The sequence below is a fragment of the Tinamus guttatus genome, unplaced genomic scaffold (assembly GCF_059628265.1).
Source record: "Tinamus guttatus ecotype Peru unplaced genomic scaffold, ASM5962826v1 Tinamus_guttatus_pri_ptg000226l, whole genome shotgun sequence".
In the NCBI taxonomy this organism is placed as follows: domain Eukaryota; kingdom Metazoa; phylum Chordata; class Aves; order Tinamiformes; family Tinamidae; genus Tinamus; species Tinamus guttatus.
In genome coordinates this window covers 3118932-3139117 of record NW_028288760.1, presented here as the reverse complement: position 1 = coordinate 3139117, position 20186 = coordinate 3118932, and the positions used below count along the sequence as shown (strand labels likewise).

General features: G+C 48.8%; 1 protein-coding gene and 1 non-coding gene across 2 annotated transcripts; both read right to left on the bottom strand.

Annotated features, from left to right (window-relative positions):
- Positions 1-2381: 2381 nt before the first annotated feature.
- Positions 2382-3130, bottom strand: TMEM250 (transmembrane protein 250). Its single transcript, XM_088525347.1, has one exon. It carries the CDS (start codon positions 2846-2848, stop codon positions 2429-2431), a length of 420 nt encoding a protein of 139 aa, XP_088381473.1. The 5' UTR covers positions 2849-3130; the 3' UTR covers positions 2382-2428.
- Positions 3131-5074: 1944 nt separating this feature from the next.
- Positions 5075-6573, bottom strand: LOC104574200 (transmembrane protein 250). The gene is made up of 2 exons (XR_015913406.1): positions 6479-6573; positions 5075-5272 (listed from the first exon to the last, which is right to left on the bottom strand). It is a non-coding gene; the product is annotated as a transmembrane protein 250 (transcript).
- Between the last annotated feature and the right edge of the window lie 13613 nt (positions 6574-20186).

The following is a 20186-nucleotide window of genomic DNA, read 5'->3' as shown; positions in this document are numbered from 1 at the left end:
AGCTGCTCTCATTGTCCAGCGCGGAACCAGCACGGCAGAATGCTAAAAACGGGTTTTTCAAAACATTTTAAAGTTATGGCCTTCTCAACAATAAGACAGCAGAGTCGCAGCAGATGTTGGGGCCTGACCTGTCCCCTCAAGCAGTGGTAAATCTGGAAAGAGCAACAAATCCTAAAGAAAATGAACTTCCCCAGGGGGCACAGCCTGCAAGTACCTGCTTAATATGAAATATTTCCAGCAAATAACATAAGTCAGGTTTCAACTCTTGAAAAGAGTCTGTGTTTTCTTATTTGTTCTATTCTGCCAAACTTGCTTTCATCCCACCCCATTATAAAATGCCATTTTTTTTCAATTAAAAAATGTATACAGGAAGAAAAATCACACCTTATTCTTGGCATATATTTAGTGAAACATTTATTCTGTCTCTCCATCCTTCCCTCCTTTGTGGCTTGGCTCCCCTTGAGCTTGTAAGAAACCTCTCAGATCTTAACTGCTTGAGAAAAAACATATTTTGGCAAAGTGACCTTAAATCTTCGAAAAAAAATCTTAAATTTAAAAGCATTGGATTTAAACTCTGAATCATTACCCAGACTTTAGTTATCTTGCAGTCTCCTGGGAATGCTGTGAGTATTAATTAGCTCTTGCTGGAAAATGCTCCGAAAAGTGCCAGAAAGGTGCCAAGCACTGCTCTAGTCATATAGAGCTAAAATGTTCAAATTACTACATCCTAAACCAAATCATTTGAACATTAATTCCTTTTCCTTGCCAGCATGACTTCAAAGGGACCTCGTTTCCCCTGTTACACTGGTAGGATGTCACCACCTGAGCACCACTGAGTATCCAAGTGCTAGTGATGACCAGGAATGAGACTTCTCAACTACTCAATTTCCAAGTGATCTATCTGGAATTGCAGACTGAAGTAAAGATTCAGGGTATTCTGGCAGTCGACTTTTGGCAGTATTTGTAGAAAAGGGGAAATCACTTTCCAGTGTCAAAGCAACTTTTCCATGCTCTCTCCTCCTTTTGACTTGGTAAACGGTTTGAGGTTTTTTTGTATGATTTGATGAGGATATGTAATTTTTCCTGATATGCACTACTGAATCTGGATGCAAAAGGGAACAGCCCAAGCATATTCGTATCTTGGATCAAACAAATCATAACAAGAGTCATGTATTACCAGCCTCGGTTATTCCACCATGATTACCAACATCAGTGATTTCAGGGTAAAAAGAGGCTCTATCATTTTGAATGCTTTTTTTTCCTCTTTTAAATCAGTGCACATTTCTTTAAAGCACATGGGGAGAGGGATAATATTGCATTGAAAGAAAGACAGAACCAAGGAAAACTTTAGGACAGGTTCTGAACTCCTTATATAAAGGGATACATAACTGACTGCAGAGGAACAGCCTGAGATCAAGACCAGTAAAACCAAGCCTAGTGCTTAACCCTCTCTCCCTGGACCATTAGTAATGCTCTCTGATGACCCTGCTCCTACTCCTGGAAAGGTAGGAGAGCTACAGTTTTCTATAATCCCAAGGAATACACACTGTCATTCAGATCCTGCTCCACTTTCAAGCTCTCCTAGATAACACATCATCAGAGCCTGGCAAGACCGAAGCAACTCTGGAAAAAGAGGAACAAATCAATTCAGCAAAGAGTCAAAATCCAATGCCAAGATCCCAGGACGCTGCACTGGGTTCCCCATAATCACCAGGACAAGAGGACCTATTTGCTACGACTGGAATTTCAGTGGCACATGACACTGAGCTCGGCTCCCTTCGCTCCCGTGGGCTTGTTCTGTTAGGGCAAAACTCAATTACTCAGCACTAATTGTCTGGAAAGGACAAAGCCATTCAAAGCTGCATGGCCACGTCAGAGCGAACGGAACGATGCAGTGGCTAGGATGCACGTCTTGCACAAATCCAGGGAAAAAAGTGGTTGAATTTGGCCCCATTTTCTTTGTAGAGGATATGCAAAATGCAAACCACACAGAAAAGGGATGGCACTGGGAGGTGGGATACTACTACATGCCTAGGACATTGAGGAACATTCTTGGAAAAGGGATGAAGATGGATTAAAAGGGTAGGGTGCAAAGTTATCTGGATTCTAATCTCCGGATAAATCACTGCCTTCTTCAAGCCCGCTGGAATACAGGAGCGGCAGCAAGGCGGGCTCCTATGGACTAAATGACATTTCTGTTAAGTTTCACTGTGCAAAGACAACAAACCACCCAATTGGGTTTGCACTTTGATAACCCAAATGGCACCTAAACCCTCAAAAATATTACAAATTCCAGAGACATGTACATTAATTTATCCATAAAAAGTAGCACTGATAAATAAATTAATTTATATAAAAAAGGAAAAGAGAATATTCACACGTTTTGGGATAGAAGAATCACTTCTCTGCCCACATGCGCTTGTTTTATTTACATATCCACAAATACCATGAAGCACCATCCCAGCCCCCCGACTAGCAGCATGGTCACATGGATCCCATAGATGAGCAGTTCATTCATGAGGCTGAAGTCTACGCGCCTTCGCCCCAGTAAGAGGAGGATGATGGAGAGTTTGTACTGGAAACGCAGAAAGATCCGGATGCCAAGGTACTGAAGGCAAAACAAGATAGAGAGTGCCACCCAGAGGATGGAGGTAAACAGGCTGCAGCTGAAGTACAGCAGGAACCGAATGAATCCGTACATCCATCGGGATTTGAGATAGATGTCAAAATTGTTGTACTTGGTGCGCACCAAGTGAGTGGTTCTTACCGGGCCGCAGGCCGAGTGCAGGCAGGTCGTGTGGGGGCCGTGGAAAGAGCGGACCCGCCGGGGAATGGGGATCACAGGCATCGGGCAGCCCAGCGCTCGCCGAGTCCCAGTGCAGGATTTACGGGGCGCATATCAAACAGCAGCCCTTAGCACGGAAGAGATCCGGCGGCCCGGGAACGCTGACTCGCTGCAGGATTTCCAGGAGGGATGAGACCTGCAGGAAGGCAGAGAAGGAAAACACAGTTAAGTAGCCCCAGCAGGGAGATACACAAGAAGGGTGGACACTCTGCAGCTTGGTGGCTACTCATAGCTGCTTCATAGAACTCAGCTCCCCTTTACAAAGTACTATTTACCAGGCAGACATGTAGAAATACATTTTTTCCCCATCCTCACTATACCAGAACCCAAAGAGTGCCCTGTTAGCATGCAATTCCAGAGCTAGTCACAACCTGTTGACCCTTACACCACTAACGGAGGAAAAGCAAGAACTTTGTTCTGGAACAGCCCCAGCTAAGTCAGAGGGCCTCCTCAGTCAAACAGGAGACAGGCCTGCAAAAATCCTTGCCCTATGCAGGCAGTGACACCAATGCACATGCTTGCATTTGACTGGGCTTTGTTTGATTAAAAGAAGCTCTCCAAGTGCTTTTGCAAATGAATCCTACAGTCCACACACAGTGGTGGTTCTAGACTGCTGCTCACTTCAAAACTTGGCAAAGCTTCACCAAATAAACAACTGAAAATAATGGAAGGTTTTGAAAGAACAATGAGGCAATAATGTTTTTTGCACTCCACAGGATGTACCTCCCCTGGCTTGGCCGAGCCTTGCAGTCTCGCAAGCTCTGCATCCAAATGCAAAGAGTGTTTCAAAGGTACCTACCATTTTATATCTCCCTTTGTGACCTACAGAGATAAATGAAGTATCTTGATCCTCAGGAGTGTTTAGGATTTATAATCTTAACATCCTTCCACGCACTCATTGTTGTGATCTGACAGTGATGAGCAGTAGCCCGTTAGCTGCTCTCTGCTTCACCCCAGGCTTGTAATGTGCCAAATTCCGGGAATTATGAAATGACAATAGATTCATCAGATAATGCCAGAAAACAACAGGGACTTCCCCAGCCTCCTCGCACACCCAGCCGTTCAGACCTGGGCAGATCTTTCCTCTGCTGAGCAAGAAACACTGTTGCTATTGACATATATTGAGTATATTTTAAAAGTAACTCCAGTATTTTTTACTTTGTTAGTACCAAAAGCATTTACAGAGTAAACTATAAGGCTACAGGAAACTGTATTCAGATATCAGACACATTTTCTGATACAATTCCTGTCTTTGAGTAAGTCTTTCCACCGCTACCTGCCTCAACCTATTTCTGTAACTGGAAATAACCATCCTGACCTCTTCTGTACAGCCCCAGGATCTAATTCCTTCTCTTCAGGATAGGAATTTTGCCTGTGATCTTTTTGCTCTCTTCAAACCAGAAACTAATAAAAAGGAGCACAGGTGAACTCACAACTAAGGAATATAGGAAACTGAGATCTGTTCTCAGCTAATGAAGGTCTCCCTCACAATTTTGCATGCCTCTTTCCCAGCATTTCTTATCTATAAAGAGGAAATATTATGCAGTTTAGAGGAATAGTATTTTTCAAGACATACAAGTGGTTAGATACAAACCAACACTACATAAAACCCAGACAGTTTTGCATCTAAAGCACGCGACTGATCATGCTGGCCACATACCGCCCACTGCTTGTCTTCAGAGTTATTTTTGGAGGAATAAATTGGCAAATTAAGCAAAAATTTATAGTCTGAATTTACAGCCTTTCACTTCTCATGCTACAGCCAGTCTGTACAACGTCTTCTATCGGAGCACGGAGTGCATGGATATGTAATAACCTTCCAGGAAGCTCCTACATCTTCCCCTTAGCCCGACTCCCTGCGCAGCCACACCGGGGCTGGGGCACTACAAGAGGGCTCCAGAAGCCCACACTGAGGAGCAGAGCACAGGCCCCACGTGTGAAGCTGCTTTGCCCATAATCTGCAGTTTGATGGGGCAAAAAACCCCCAAACAAAAACACCTCAACACCAGCTTCACGCCTCTGCCTTGTTGCAAAGGGGAGGTGTAATCCTGGCAAGATCATTAAGAGGTGAATCAGGCAGAACTGCCCAAACAGCTCAGCTGAGGAGACGGAGCAGATTGCTCCCTTTTAGGGCACCCATCATAGAAACAAACACCCTCAGTGGGTTTGTGCTCAAATACCAACACTGGAACAGCCACAAACACAGGGACATTGTGAGAATTTAAGACAGAAATTTGAAATATTACATTTTTAATGGTGCTGCCATCCACTCAGCAGGTCGGTTTTCCGATCTTCTTTCCAGGATGCCACTTAATTCTTGTAATAACAGAAACGTGGTGTTTTCCTGTGACACGTGGCCTTCTAGGAAGAGTGAAAGAGACTGCTAAGGTCCTTCATAGACTCACAACATTCTACGTATGAGTTGATCTAAAGAATAAAATGAGAGATTAAGATTCAATTTGCTAATTTTATTCATTATCAACTTCAAACTTACAAGAGCACTCCCCAAGCACGAGCTTTTAATCCCATTAAAATTTCAAAAAACAATCAAACATTCCAAAATATATTTTATCTTACTGCTACATGCCAGAAATTCAGCTAGCTTGTATTCCATGCCATATACCAAGAGGAAAGAAAAAAAATACATATAAAGAACTCATGCCAGGCACTTACTTTAATTAGAGAACCTCCGCTGTTCATGCAGGGCATACAAAACACAAGGGAGAGAGCACACACAGCCAATGTTTCTAAAGCAGGTACTTAATGGTTGGCCTCTAAATCTGTATATTGGCTCAAAATGCCTGAAATGGAGCTGGACACCTGCTCCTGGAGGTCTTTTAGGCCTTTATTTTTTAGAAGAACATTAGTGAGGCTGGATCAGGCCTGTCTCAGGCTGCATCCCTACAGCTATGGCCGCTGTTCCAGGGAGCATCACGGCACCCTGACGAGGTCTCACGGAGAAGCTAAGGCTGGAACTGCTCGTTTGGGTGAGTTTCCACCTCCTCTCCTTTACAAACGCTCCTTAGGACGGGAACGCTGCCCAAGGGCAGGGCCGTTTTCCCTTATGCCCAGCTCGCTCCTGCGATAAACGGCGGAGCAGGAAGGACTCAACGGCGGCAACGCTGGGGCACAACGAGGCCCCCGGAGCCCCGGCGGGAGCCGGGGAGGGCAGTGACGAGCAGAGGTGAGGGCGGAGGGACCAGAACGGGAGCACCGCGAGGGGGGAAGCCCGAACGCCTCCTGCATCCCACGGGACCCTCAGACGCCGCACGTTCCCCGGGAGCAGGGCAGGACGCGGGGAGCCCATGGAGGCTGCCCGGGACAGGGCCCGGTTGCCCTGAGCGGGTCTGGCGGACGGTACCGTCACCGCGCTGCTACCCGCCCTGACAGAGCGGAATGCGGGGAGATGCCCCCCAAAATAATAATAATAAAGGGGATTCAGGGGCCTGTTGTGAGGCGATGATGCCCGGTAACGGGACAAGCCCTAGGGCTGCGCAGGGCCTGGATCGGCGCGGACACCGGGACGAACCGAGCCTGGAAGCGCTGGGGACACCGGGACACGCAGGTCGCGGGATAACGGGGATGTTCTCCGGCGAGGCCCAGCCGCCCCCTCCCGCCCCCTCCCGCACTCACCGCGGTGCCCATGGCCCCCGGCGGCCGCCGAGCCGGGCGCGCCGGGCCCGGGCGGAGGGAGGGCCCGGGCCTGCGGGCCAGCGCCGCGACGCGCATGCGCGGGACCGGCGGCGCTCCGGTGGCGGCGGCGCAGGGAGCGGCCGCCGGGGCGCGCGCTGATGGCGTCATCCCGCGGCGGGCGGAAGCGGGAAGAAGGGGGCGCGTTGCTAGGCGACGCGCGGGCTCCATCATGGCGGCGCGGCCTTGGCGCCCCCTCGGGTGTCGCCATCGTCGCCGCCCGTGGGCAGCAGCGAGCGCGGAGCCTCTCGGTGCCTTCAGACACCCGGTCCCGCCCCAGGGCCGCCAGCCGAGCCCCGTGGTGCTGCAGCGTCCAGGGGCGATAAACCCGGTGGTGATAAACGGGTTGTAAACTGCCCCGAGGAGGCAAAGACGCCTGGGGGTGACAAGTCACCTGGCCCATCACTGCCTCTCTCCCAGGGCCCCCAGTTCATGAAGGAAAAAGGACAAAAAATCAGAAGTGGTTCAAAAGGAAAAAAAAAATCCCATCATTTTCTCTTGGTTTTGATTAGGAGTTACATTCCCTAATTACAGGAATGCACAGTTATTGCCCCCTGCCCCGTGTGCCACAGTGAAAAAAAATAATAAATATTAAATAACAGCTGCAGGCAGGGCAGCCTGACCCAGTCGCGTGGGTGCGGGCGCAGAGCCAACAAACAGCCACAATTCCTTAGGTCAAGAGTGACAAAACCCTCCACAATGGCAGTGTTTTCTTTTCTGCCTGAAATCCTTTGCCTGCTTTGCTGCAAAAAAGGGCAAAAATAAGTAAATACCTTGTCCTGGGGTCAGCCGGGAATTGCAGCCGTGACACGGGAAGGGAGAGGAGCCCTCATGGCGCCTCGTGCCGCCCACGCGGCCCTGTGGCGCCCGCTGCGTTTCTCTCCCCTGCTAATTTTCCCAAAGACACAACTCATATTCCTGTTGATTGAACAGTTTTGTGTTGACAGCATTGAAGATTTGTGACGAAACTTATCATCAGCCCCGCGAGCGGGCCATTAGTACCAGTCAGAGCAGCCAGCTAGGGCTGATATATTTTATGGCACGCTTCGGAGACAAACATACACATTTATATGTCACTTGTTGCAATATAAATGCTAACTTGTACTTCTTTCAAAACTTTTAATGAATTGTATACATTTCACAAGATTTACGGCATAAATCGAATGGCTCAAAATATTGCTTTAAACGTATTTGTCACTTTGGCAACAGAATAAAAAAAATCTGGAAGATATTGCATTTAGAAATAAATCATAAATATATGCATCTTAAAAGAGTTTATTTTGGTCATTAATAGTTGATGGGCCCCCCCAGTGCAGGATTTAAAGTTAAATTATGCAAAATCAAAAACAAACCTTATAATACTTAATCAAACATGCATAAAACTGTCAGGGGCAAATAAATTCTCTCAATTAACTTGCTTCAGATTGTGATTGCATTTACTAATTTAATCAACACTAGAATAATTTGGAGACTGGGTAATGATGAATTACTCTGGTGCTGCACATGAGGGGATGCTGAGGTGGTGTGTTGAGACAAGAATGCAAGAAATGCTCCACAGGCTGAGGGCCTGAGTTGTCACAATCATTTTATAATGGAAACATATATTTTTATTCCCATTTGGATGGCTAGGGAAGGGCTAGGAGACTTTTTCCACTAAAGAATTTGACTCCTGTCATGGAGAGACCTTGTTTGGATGCATGACTTTCATGTTAACCCATGTAGTCCCCATCTCATTTCAATATGGCATGAATTAAAAAGTGAAACAGTTCTCTGCTGGTGGCTACGCTGCATTTTTTTTTTTCGCTGATTTTGTTGGATTGCAAATTCCAATCCTTTTTCTGGCACCAATTCACACTTTGGCCTTGGTCACTGAGGCTGAAGTCAGAGTAACAAGTCTGTAATATCCAGATGTTCTTTAATTCAATCCTTTTGTACTTAGGATGGATCTGCACTGACAACGAACGGGCCTGACCCCTGTTAGATAGATAAAGCTTTCAATACCGATCCTTGCAAAGAGTTAAACATCTGATGTCTGTAGGTGCAAGCAGGGTCCTACAGATGACTGTTTGGATATGTTCTCACTTACAGGCTCATGTGAAGGAAGCTGTGAGGTATCCAGCCCTCTGACACACCAGATTTGTGAAAATCAGACCCTTATTAGGTATTTAACCTTTCTACATTTGCTTTAGAAGAAATAAAAGTGCCTGTATAGCTGTTACAGAAATCAAGTCATTACCGCAAGACTCACCTTTCCTTGCTTCCTCTCGTTCTCACCAACATATAGTTTCCAGAGGCTAACTTACCATTTTGGCCCTCTCTTGTTTGGCATGGGTTGCACTTTATAAACGTACAGCCCCTACCACTATTTGGGCACTAGCAGAAATCAATAAATAACACATATATGTGCTGAAGAAATATACCCAGAAAAATAGGTAGCAAGGTTCCTTCAGTGAACCAGAAATAGCTACTAGAGCAGTAAGTCTATAGTCATATAGGAAGCCATAATTCTAAAGGTCTTAAAGATAATAAATTTGATAATATGGTATTTTTGGACTAGCATTCATTGCTGTCTACCAGTAGTATCCAAAATACCATTCAAACCCAACAGAGCCCTTTGCAAAGTCCATTGGGTTTTGCTGAGCCACAGTTTATAAAGCCAAATGATAACAAATTGAGCAATTAATTCTTCCCCTTTTCCTTTAAGGAGATTTAAGGTCAAGTCTGGGCCTTAAATTTTAAATTTAATCAATCCTCTCTGCAAATCTAAAATGTAAAAGCCCGTGAAATAATTTTACCTTATTACTTCTTTCCAAACCTCAACTCTTGGCTTAAATGTCAGTTCTATTGGTATGAAGAGATGTGCATGGGGTAAATAATATAATGCAGGAAATTAGACTAATCAAATATATAGGTACACACACACACAGTGTCGCTGCACATCTGGGCACGGCAGCGCGGCACAGCACAGGGCGGACTGTGTTTTTCCTCCTCTTCCTGCAGTGCTTTTATATATGTCTGTATTTTACGTGAAATGGAAGGAAAGAGCAGTGTGCAGTTCCCAAAGCAATAAATGATCCAAAGGGTTGGTGCGAGGCGAGCGGGAGAGGTTTGCCGGCTTGGCCCTGCGCGGCACAGCAGGGTGTTTTCCGCTGTAAGGAGCAACCTGCCCGTGTTTCCCGAGTTTCTCCGGGAAGCCGCCGCTTCCCGGGATGAGGTGCCATGGCAGCGCTTTCGGCACTAGGGGGTTCAGTGCATCACGGATCCGCCACGCTGCGCGGGATGTTGCACAGGAGCTTCCCGTAAGGGTTTTTTTAAAAAAAGACAAAACAAGGAAAAATATTAGGAGAGTAAATGCCACCCCAACCCGCCCAGACACCCGTTGTGTCCCCCAGAGCAGGTGATGGGAGTTGTGCCCAGGCCACCAGTGCCATGGGCTGGAAGGTGCCACCAGGGAGCCCTGGGGACCAGGCCGTGTGGTGTCACCCCATGGGGCTCCTGCCCATGGATGCCAGGCCGGGATGCTCCGGCGGACGTGCCGGGAACAGGGGACAGGGGTTTGAGAGGGCAGCAGCTGCAGAGGGAGCCCCCGGCATCCACGCGTGCCCGGCGCCGCTTCCGGGCAGAATTCCCAGCGCGAGGAACGGGATGGCATCACGTCAGCATCGTTTCAGCAGCAAAAGGGACTGACAGAAAGAAGCAGAGCAGCTGTAGGATGAAACGTCCCAGGATACATCCATGTGTAACAGCGGTGTCTGTTCGCACACCCAGGGAAAGCCCTTGCACTCCCTTCCACTGCTTTCCCTGCGGATCTGGGCACATCCCGCTTTTTCCAGTTACATGCAAACTGCAGAATGCAGCTCCCCACGGCAGTGCTGCACCTCTGCCAACCAGGAATATCATCCTATCAATGCAGGGAGTGGGGAAATAAGACCCGAGAACCTGCAAAAATCAGCACCGCCGGGGAACATGAACCACAAAAACTCCCCGGAATGGCCATGCTGTTTCCCCAGTCTTGGGTTCCCCATAAATTCCTGATCCACCCGAAACTCCGTGGTGCAGGATTTTGCCATCAAGAGCAGGGAGGAGACAAAACCCCGACGGCCTCATCAATCACCGCCGGGCTCCAGCTCCAATTAGCAAGTTCTATTATCTTAAGACTGACACTTGTAGCGCAGAGCAAAGCACGGCACACCTCGTATTCTAATACTGCCTGGAAAAAAGGGAAGGCTTGAATTGCATTAGCATTGCATTAGATTCCCATGACTTTTTATATCAGCACTTGTGAGTTATTTATGAATTCATTTATTTACAAGGACAGCCCTTTCTGCATTCAGTTGCCATGGTTGCTTTAACTCCTGTATCCTATTAATTCTGGATGTTATGAAATAAATATAGATCAGACAATCATTGTGTGCTGGGCTTTTTTATTATTCTTATTTCACAGTTTGATTCCTTGTGCCCTGGCCAGGAAGCCTTCGTGGCCAGGCTCTCGGTGGAGCATCCACTGCTGGATGCCAGGGGGAAAGTGGTGCTGGGGCAATTTGCAGAGCTTTTCCCCGCTTTCTGCCCCAGAAATACGCCCAGGCTGGGGGAAATGCAGTGCTCGAGTGTGGATGGGCTCAGCTCTGAAACGGGGTGAGCTTCGTGGTGGCTGGAAGAGCCCTCAGGTCTCACTCGGGCGCGAGGGACTTGTCCTGGAGCGGGAGCCAGCGGCTGCAAGTGTTTTGTAATAGAATTCCACCAGAAAATTAAATCAATTACCCAGTCTAATAAAGCACTCAGGGTTTTTAATTAAACTAAGTTTTAATTAGAGCAGCATGAGCCTGTGCTCCTTTGGTATTCTGCAGCAGCCCCAGAGGACGGCGACTCCTTTCTGCAATTTCCAGGGGCTGGATCAATCACTGGCGGCACAAAAACGGGGAATTTGGTTGGGTTTAAGGAAGGAAGCGCCGGGCACCAGGCTGGCAACCCAGGGGAGGCCACGGGGGCAACCTGGCCAGAGCGGGATGAACATGGGGCTAAGACAGTGCAATAACAGGGGAAAAAATGATATTCCAGGCAAAATATCCAAGCTGGCGATGCAGCCTCAGCACCCACGAAGGGCTCAGCCCTTTGCATGGGCTGGTGTCGAGTGCCCAAATGTAGGAGCCCGGCACAGCCCCAGGGCCAGGCCAGAGCCGGGAATTTCTCCTCTTCCAGAAAGACATCCCAGCCGCAGTGCGGGATTGCACTGGCTCAGGATGCAGCCAGCAACGCCAAGCAAAAGGCAGGTCCTTCAACCTGCACATCTGGTAAGTGGCCCCAGGATGTTCTGCCTCTATTTTAGTCTCGTTTCGTACACAATATGCCCAAAACATGCTTTGTTTCTTAAGGAGATAAAGATCTTTATGTAACCCATTTTTCCTTAACGCTAAGTCCCTTGTCAGGATTAAAGAATCCCAAAACATCTGTAGGTGCTTGGGTGGCAGATGCATGGGGAAAGCAGCCTAAAATAACATGGGATATTAACCTACTAAAGGCGGTATTTAAAAAATAAAAGGAATGGGGCTGCCTAGAGGATATCCAGGTGCCAAGAGCAGTGGCTCCCAGGGCAGCCTATAACATACTGCTGCTGAGGAACAATATGTTTATTTTTTTTTCCAAATTTAAAACCCACAAACAAGCCTACAGAAGGGGCTTGCAGAGGCATGAGGGGTTTCTTTATGGCAGTGTCTTCTTGTCCCCTCTGGTACTTGGACAGATCCACGTGTGCCCCTTGGGTTAGCAGCTTGGCACGGATGGTCGGAGCCTCCAAGGCACGGAGGGAAGGAAGCGCCCACACGGCGGCTGCTCTCCCCATGTCCTTGCCAACAGCCCGGAGCAAAGCTGCTCCGGGTGGGATAACCGGCATGGAGCCGCAGGGGCCCATCCGTCCTGGCTGCAGCTCCCTCCCAGGCAGCGCCTGAGGCCATTAGTGTGATTACTGGAGGTCGTGAAGTTCAAACCAAAATGTCAATTCTCATTTGGAAGAATGGTCCCATTTTAGGAGCAAAGGGAATCTTTTTCCCTCACGCAAGGAGCCCCCGACGCTGAAATCATTGCTCCCCGAAGACTTGCAAATTCCTGGCCAGCCAAAGGTGCCAATAGCCGCTTGAGCCAATAAAAAGATTAACAAGGGTCAGCGGGGCTCTCCCTTCCCCGCGCGCCAAGGCTCTGGGGCCTATTTGGAAGATATTAAGCACTGCCTTTTCCTTCTGCATGTTCAGCACAGGCTTTGGGGCCGTATGGATTTATCGACAAGGCTCTGCCATCAATCGTACCTGCCGAGTGCCAGCCTGGGAGTCACCGAGGGTCACAGCAGCGGGGAGCATTTAGCCAGAGAAGTTTGGCAGGGGGATGGAAATAGGGGAGAATAGGGGGTGAGCGGCTGTGATGCCCCACGAGGGCCCCACTGCCTTTGGCCACTGATTCCAGGAGCCCATTGCACCCCATGTTTGCTCCTGTTAATGGCTCCTGTCCCCACCTGCATCTTGGGGACCCTGGGGAGGTGCAAGCAGGGAGTCTCCAAGGGCATCCTGCTCATCACGGTGTGCCTTGTTTTTAAGGTGGTTTTAGTGTTTTTTTTTTTTTTCCTTCTGTGTCATCACATTAAATAATTAAGTCCATTCCATCTTTACCTACTGACAATGTGGTGCTTAATTAAGTGGTTTAATTAGAAGCTGGCAGCTTTAATTAAGTTTAGGGCTGTGGAGGTGGCGGGCAGTCTCCAGGCCAGCACCGCAGGCTGCCGGGAAGCAGAGACCTTCCCTGCGGCCGCCAATCCCATCCCATCCCGTTCTATCCCGTCCCGTCCCATCCCGTCCCGTCCCGCTGCGAGCAGGATGGGCGCCGAGGGGAAGGCTGCGACAGGCTTGGGATCCGCATCTGCCATTCCGGACGCGGCGCGGGGCTGTCGGGAAGATGTATTGCCTTTTAATAATGTAAATATGTAAATATTACCATGGTGCCATTAATCCTCGTTGCCTCAACGTGATACCACTCTTAAGAACAAATGTAATAAGATATTATTAATATGCAAAGTTATAGTGCATTAACCTGCCTAACACCGATAAATTGCAGAGCTGAGCACAAAGCGAGAAGTTCCCACCGGAGTGTCCTGCTCACCCCTTCGCCAGCCCTGAAACCCTTCTCATCCTCCTCACGAGTGGGACAAGCAGCATTTCTGCATCACACAGGGTTCAGGAGACCCTCACATCACCCCCTTCTGAGCCTGGCACCCGGGCGCCAGGCTGGAGAGCAATGCAAGCAAGAACCCAGCTATGGTTTATGCAAAAATTAACCTGTTGCCCTTACTTTGACCCAGGTAATTCCATTTAATTTGGTAATCCGGGTCCTATATCGTTAGAGGGTCCTCCTGGGGAGGATCAGAGCATCTCTTCCTTGGCCAAAGAGCAGAGATCATTGTTAACACTCAGGCTGCTCAATAGAGTGGAAAGACCTTGAGCTATTGACAGCCCTGCTGGTTTTCACCCAATTGGTGAATGGGAATTGCCAAATTAATCTCTCATTAGATCTGAAATGAACCCTCAATTTCATGATTAATGAACCTCAGAAGCACAGATTTACCCAGGCAAATTAAATTGAGAAATTGCATACCATAGATGTCTGCAGATGCTCATGACTGTATGCAAGGAAAGGAGCAGAAGACATTGAGTTATCTCGTGGAGGGGCAGACTCATGCACACAAGGCTTTAGGCCAACCAGAATATCTGGAATTTTTACCTGATTCCCTGGGCTGTTTTCCATCCCTGTCTGCTACCACTCACACACTCTGTCTGAGCCTGGCGCTCCCACTGCTCTTTCCTGACTAATTGGAGGAGCCGCTTGGAGCTCCCTGTGCACGAAGCATCTTTCCCTCTGCAGATCGCGAACCTTCCTTCCCTTTCAGGGCTTCTTTTATGCATCGCCACTTTAGGAGCTCCTATTGTCCTGGAAATCTGTTTGCCACATGTTAGCCGGAGCTCATCTGCTAAGATCCTTGGTTAAATATTCATGGGCAGGTAGCTATTAAACGAGGGGCGAGAACTCAGGTTACACAGCGGAGATGAGGAGAAGGCTGCGCTGGCAGAGGCGACCGACCCGATATCAAGTTAAAAAAACCCAAGTGGAAACAACTTATCCCATGCAAGCACAGAGCAGCGGGGAAAAAATCCTGATTGCTGTGAAAGGGCATGCACGGGTGTCCTTGCATGGACACGTGCTCCATGCATGCGTGCCTGGCCGAACAGAGGGTTTTTCCATGGAATAGCGTGGGATGGGGAGCGAGGAGGTGATGCCGGGATGGGGTGCAGAGACCACCCAGCAGCATCGCTCCGCTCGCTCCCAGCCCGCACAGGAGGGCAAAAGGACAGGGATGGGAGCGCGTCCCGGGTGTCAGGTGACGGGTTACCCGAGCCAACTTCCCCATGAATAGCGCGGCGGCTCGCGCGGGCCGACCTGCGAAGCGGCTGAATTATGCAGGGCACCGAGCAGATGGCATCGCCGCCGTAACGTGAGCAGCCGCGCGAGACAAAATGCAAAGCCCAGCAATTAACCTTTCCAAAGGTTTCCTCTTGTCCCAGGGATTAAGGCTCCTCCGACCCCCCTGCGCTCCACTCCTGCCCAAAAGGGAGGCGTAATCCCCCAAATAAATAAGGGAACAAGGCTCGAATACCTCTCATGATGCCTCCACCTTGTACCGGTGGGGCTGCAGTTGTCCCTGTCGGCTGGGGACGGCAGAGCCACCCTGGACTGGGATGGCAGGACCCTGCCCAGGGCCACCACAGTCCCAGGATTGCTCACTCCAGCCCTGTGACAGATGGCTCAGGAGCCCGTCACTGCTCTGAGCTGCCACCATCCCGTTACTGTCCCTGGAGATGGGTCCTTGGCTCCGGAGGGTGCCCAGGTCCCTCTGGGATGCAGGTTGCATTTCCATGCCCAAGCTTTGGCATTGTGTTTTTCCCACTGCTGTCCTCCAGAAGCCTTGTCTGGGGTTGATTTATGGGAGGGGAATCAAAGGAGAACATATATATATATATTAAATGAAGACAACAATTTGACCTTTTCCTCTTGGAGTGAAAAAGATCCCACTGTTCCTCTTAAAAAAAAAAAAAAAATCAATTCCAAGGAATGGGGGGGGCTCAGTTCATGGAAAACCAGAGCAAATCCATGTTCCCCTTCCCACCTACTCCCTGCACTTCTTTCTAGCAACACGGTGACCACCCAGTACAGCCAAGGAAAACATGAGCACGTGCAATAGTTGAATCTCTAGAAGAAAAAAATGTGTATCCCATGCCAGGCTCTCACCTTGGTGCATAACAAAAACTATTATTTTAACTATGATACTTAATCCTCATCATAATTAAACTGATTAATTCACAACAATGGAGTCTGTATTGCCTAATATTTTTAATTAACAAAGTGTTGTACATATACTGGCAAAACATTACTGGCGCGCTGCCTATGCAATACACTTAATTCTGTAATAAATTATTAGCTCGGGGGACTAAGATACATTGCGCCCTGGAAGAGACTGTCAGGAGAGAAGTACTTTGGACTCCTGGTCACCAGTTGAATCATCACGGAGCAGAAAGGCTGTCAGAGCCTTCCTTTGCTCCTCTGGTGCTCTGCGTTTGGCTGACGTGGGGCCTCGGTGCCGCTGCAGCCAGCGATCCTGCTGGGGCAGAGCCTGCTCCAGAGCCTGGAGAAAGCCAGGGCTGGCTCCCATTTGCCTTTTGGGAATGCTGCCTATAGAAATGTCCCACTCTGGCCTCTTCAGGGCTCATTCCTGATGGAGGAGGGACACATCTCTGAGTAATCGTACCCCTGCTCTAACGCCTATGTAGGCAAAATGTGCCTACATGTGATGTCCCTTTGGTCCTGCCGCCGCAGGGCAGCGCACACGGGTCCCACAGCAGAGCGACAAGGACAGGGGTGACTGATGCTTTTATGGATGGTCATTAGGCCCGAGAAGGAAACGGCACCTTGTAAAGTAAGACTGGGAAGGTTAATGCAGCCATCCTATGTTTTCCCAGGTTTCATCCAAATTAGTTAAGAGACAAACCCCCTGGGGCCACGTGCAAAGCCAGACTCATTCCAGCAACTTTTATTGGATCACAGTTGAGCAGCCCCACGGTCAGAGGTCACCAGTGTTGCTTTAAGACACGCACTGGGGTCAAGCTAATTAGCACAGGGATCACTCCGGGGCTTTTCCCTTTCCTCTTTGTTGCTGCATCCTGACTAACCCCACTCACAGTCACCACTTGCTTGCAGGTGTCCGCGCTGTTGAGCTGGACCCTGGCTCCCTGCACACATTCTGCTGGAGACTCCTTGGCTCTCCTCGTGCTCAGGTTGGACCACACTCTCCCTCCTCTGCTGCTTTCGTTTTTGCTCTGGATACTCGTGAGCTGCTCCGTCCTGCTGCAGAGATGAACTCCTAGCAGGCAGCGATGGGGAGACCCCAATGCAGCCTCAGGGCTCTGTTCTCAGCAATCCCCAAACACCAGGAGCTGGTTCCTTCCCCTGGGATGCTCCTGGCATCCCGGCGAGGCCACCAGCCCTGCTCCCCTTGCGCCTGGCAGGCTTAGCCCGCTGTGCTTGGTCAGCACATCACGGTGATGAGTTTCATGCAAAAGCTGAGCCCCAGTCTCATAAATTTGTTATGCATTACATCCAATTAATGTAAATTATTACAGTGACTAAATAATGGCTCTGCCATTGGGATAAGGGAATCATCATAAGCAAGCCTGCAACTTTTTGAGCTCTTGGCTGCATTAACCCCAACTCTCCTGCTCCTGGCTCCAGCCTTGCTCCTTGTCAGCCTGGCTTGGTTTGTCCCAGTGCCCTTGTCACCATCCCGGGGTCTGGGCAAGGCCAGGGACCGCACTAACTGCAGCTGCCCCCCAGCACGTGCCTATCTCCACACATGTAGATAGGGACAGATGCAGAGCCCTGTTGGCAGGGGCACACATGGACACGTGCCCCTGCCTGAGGCAGATTTAATGCATGTATCTGCATGCCCAATGCATGTATGTGCTTGCCCGCACTCAGGCTGCACCGGACAGAGAGCTGGTGCTCAGCAGAAATGCCTCCGAGCGCCTCTGCTGCACAGACCCAGCGAGAGCCCTGGTGTGTTCTTCAAGGCAGAAGCGATCATCAATGTTTGCAATAATTCCTGGGCTCAGATTAAATGGAATAAAGGCACGAGTTCACAGCAATAAATAAACAGCGCCCTGCCTGCCGCGACGTGCTTCCCGCAGACTCATTCGCAGGCTGCGCTGCGCCGCGCTCCTCCCCGGCTTGCTCGTGCCCAGCGCCTCGTGGCACCCGCTCTACCTTGGCAGAGCAGCCCACAAATCACCCTGACACACCAATCAAGGGATGCGGAAATTTCCACACCACTCTGCCGCTTGAAAGATGAGTCACCTTCTGCACCACCTTCTTGGGCACCCAGATAAATCTGTCACCAACTTTTCCCTCCTCCAGGGTGCAAAATCCTTCCCCTTCCTCGCTTGCTCTTTCAAACCTCCTCCTCTGCCCACCACACATGGCACCTCTCAGGCATCTCAGTACACTTATCCCTTTGTTCCTGTTCCACTGACAACTTCATCCTAATAGTCTCCGCAAAGGGATGATGAATGCATAAGCTGCATATTGATCACTGCAGTGATTGATTACTAGATCTCTTTGACAGATGAGCCTACTAAGGTAGTTGCCAATATGGAGGTATGGATGGCAGGGCCCCCTTGTACAACAGTCTAATGGTATCTGACCTGATAGGGCAGCAAGGCAACTCCCTCATTTCAGCAGGAAGAAAGGCCTCTTTATACTCTTTATAAAATAATTCATAGGAAACTTAAAACACTCAGACACAGAGAGATTGCAAATGGGGAAATATGATGGATTATGGGTTGAAAGGAGCCGACTTCTGGAAGCTAAATTGATCCCCGGGAAAATGTTTTTGTCTGCTGTGAAAAATGGGCAATATCTCAGCAGCTCTGGAGGGCTATAATCTGGAAAATAATTTGCTTTTGATTTCCTTTAGTTTCAGCCATTTTTTTTTTTTAAGTTGGTTCTTTGCAAGCTTTGTTGCTCAGCTGGGGGAATCAGTGATGAAACAGGCGAGGGATTAGCCATGCCGACAATACGAGCTGATCCTTACTTATGGTTAGGAAGCCCTCATCCCACCCTTTGTCACTTATTCCATGGGAGATGTTAAATCCCTGCAAGAGGAAGCCCTCTGCCAAGCAAAAAGAAAAAAAAGTGCATCATTAGATATGAGCGTAGCTGGGAGGAGGAAAAGCGTTTTGGGCCACGATGCTGCTGGATCCTGCACCTGAGTGATGTGACACGGAGCGTCGCTCTGCAGGGTGACACGGAGGAGGGTGTCCCACGAGCCGGGGAGGCTGCTGAACAGCTCCCCCGTGGCACTGACTATGGCCAACCCTCCCCAGGACTGCAGATATGTGGGGAAAACAAACAGCAAAGTGGCTTTTTTTCAATCCCCATCCAATCCAGCATTTAAACAGCTGCTCTGCATATGGCACCACCCCATTTGGGGATAGGGAAACTGAGGCATGGAAAAATTAGGAGCATCCACAGGTCCCAAGGGCTTCGGTGGGACAGACTCTGGGGTCACAGAGCTAAAGCTGCAGCTGAGTTTCTAATTTACTGCTCCTGCACCCATCACCCTCATGGCATAGAGGCTGGTAAGAGAATATTGCAGCAGTCTGAAAAACACATTTAGGAGCTTTCCTTCACAAAAGGAGCAGCTCCTCTCGCTCTCACTTTCTAATCAACTTCCCCCTCTATTGCTAATAAGAAGAAATTTTGCCTCCTGGCAACCTCCTGGTGCCTGGAATTTCCTTGGTAGAAAGCTTTGCTCCAGAGAAATACTGAATCACAGGTTCATCAACAGCATAACAGTTACAATAACACACATACCTTGAGTTCGGACAAGCAATACCTCATCAAAACCCAGCTACCAGAAAAAAATAACAAATTGATTTCCACAGACTACGCAGTTGGTAATAATCAGTAAGGAGAAACAAAACCCGGGCAAAGAGACCACTGAGCAAAATGCAGACCTTGCATTAACACCTTCTTTACTGACTTGAGGATATTTGCAGAGGACTTCAACACCATAACCCATGTGCACATGCCTGACTTCACACCTGGTCCAACTTAGTTCAGTTATTCTGTTGTTAATAGGACTCCTGTTTGCAGAGGTTTTTCAGTACAAACCATTTTAGAAGCTTTATTTGGAGAGACTATCAGGCTTAAACTTAATGCATCTTATTATTTGCACATTCCTACTTTAAGACACAGCCTAAGATGCCCTCTGCACATCAGTAAATTCAGTACAGAGGTCAAATCTTTCACCACTTACATATTACTGCTGCTGCTGACATCCTTGCTGGCCTCTGGCTGTATAAAGCACAAGCTGTAACGAGCGCTCTCAAACAGCAAAATCACAAATCACCAGGTATTCCAAGAAGCTTTGAGGACACTTCTATGGTATCTATATAGCCAAACTGCTGTTTCATTGGATTGGAGAGATCCAAGTTTATTTTTCTCCCTCTGGAAACAAATAGTGTTTTTATAAGCTTATTTCTTTTTAATCAGTAGATACCTA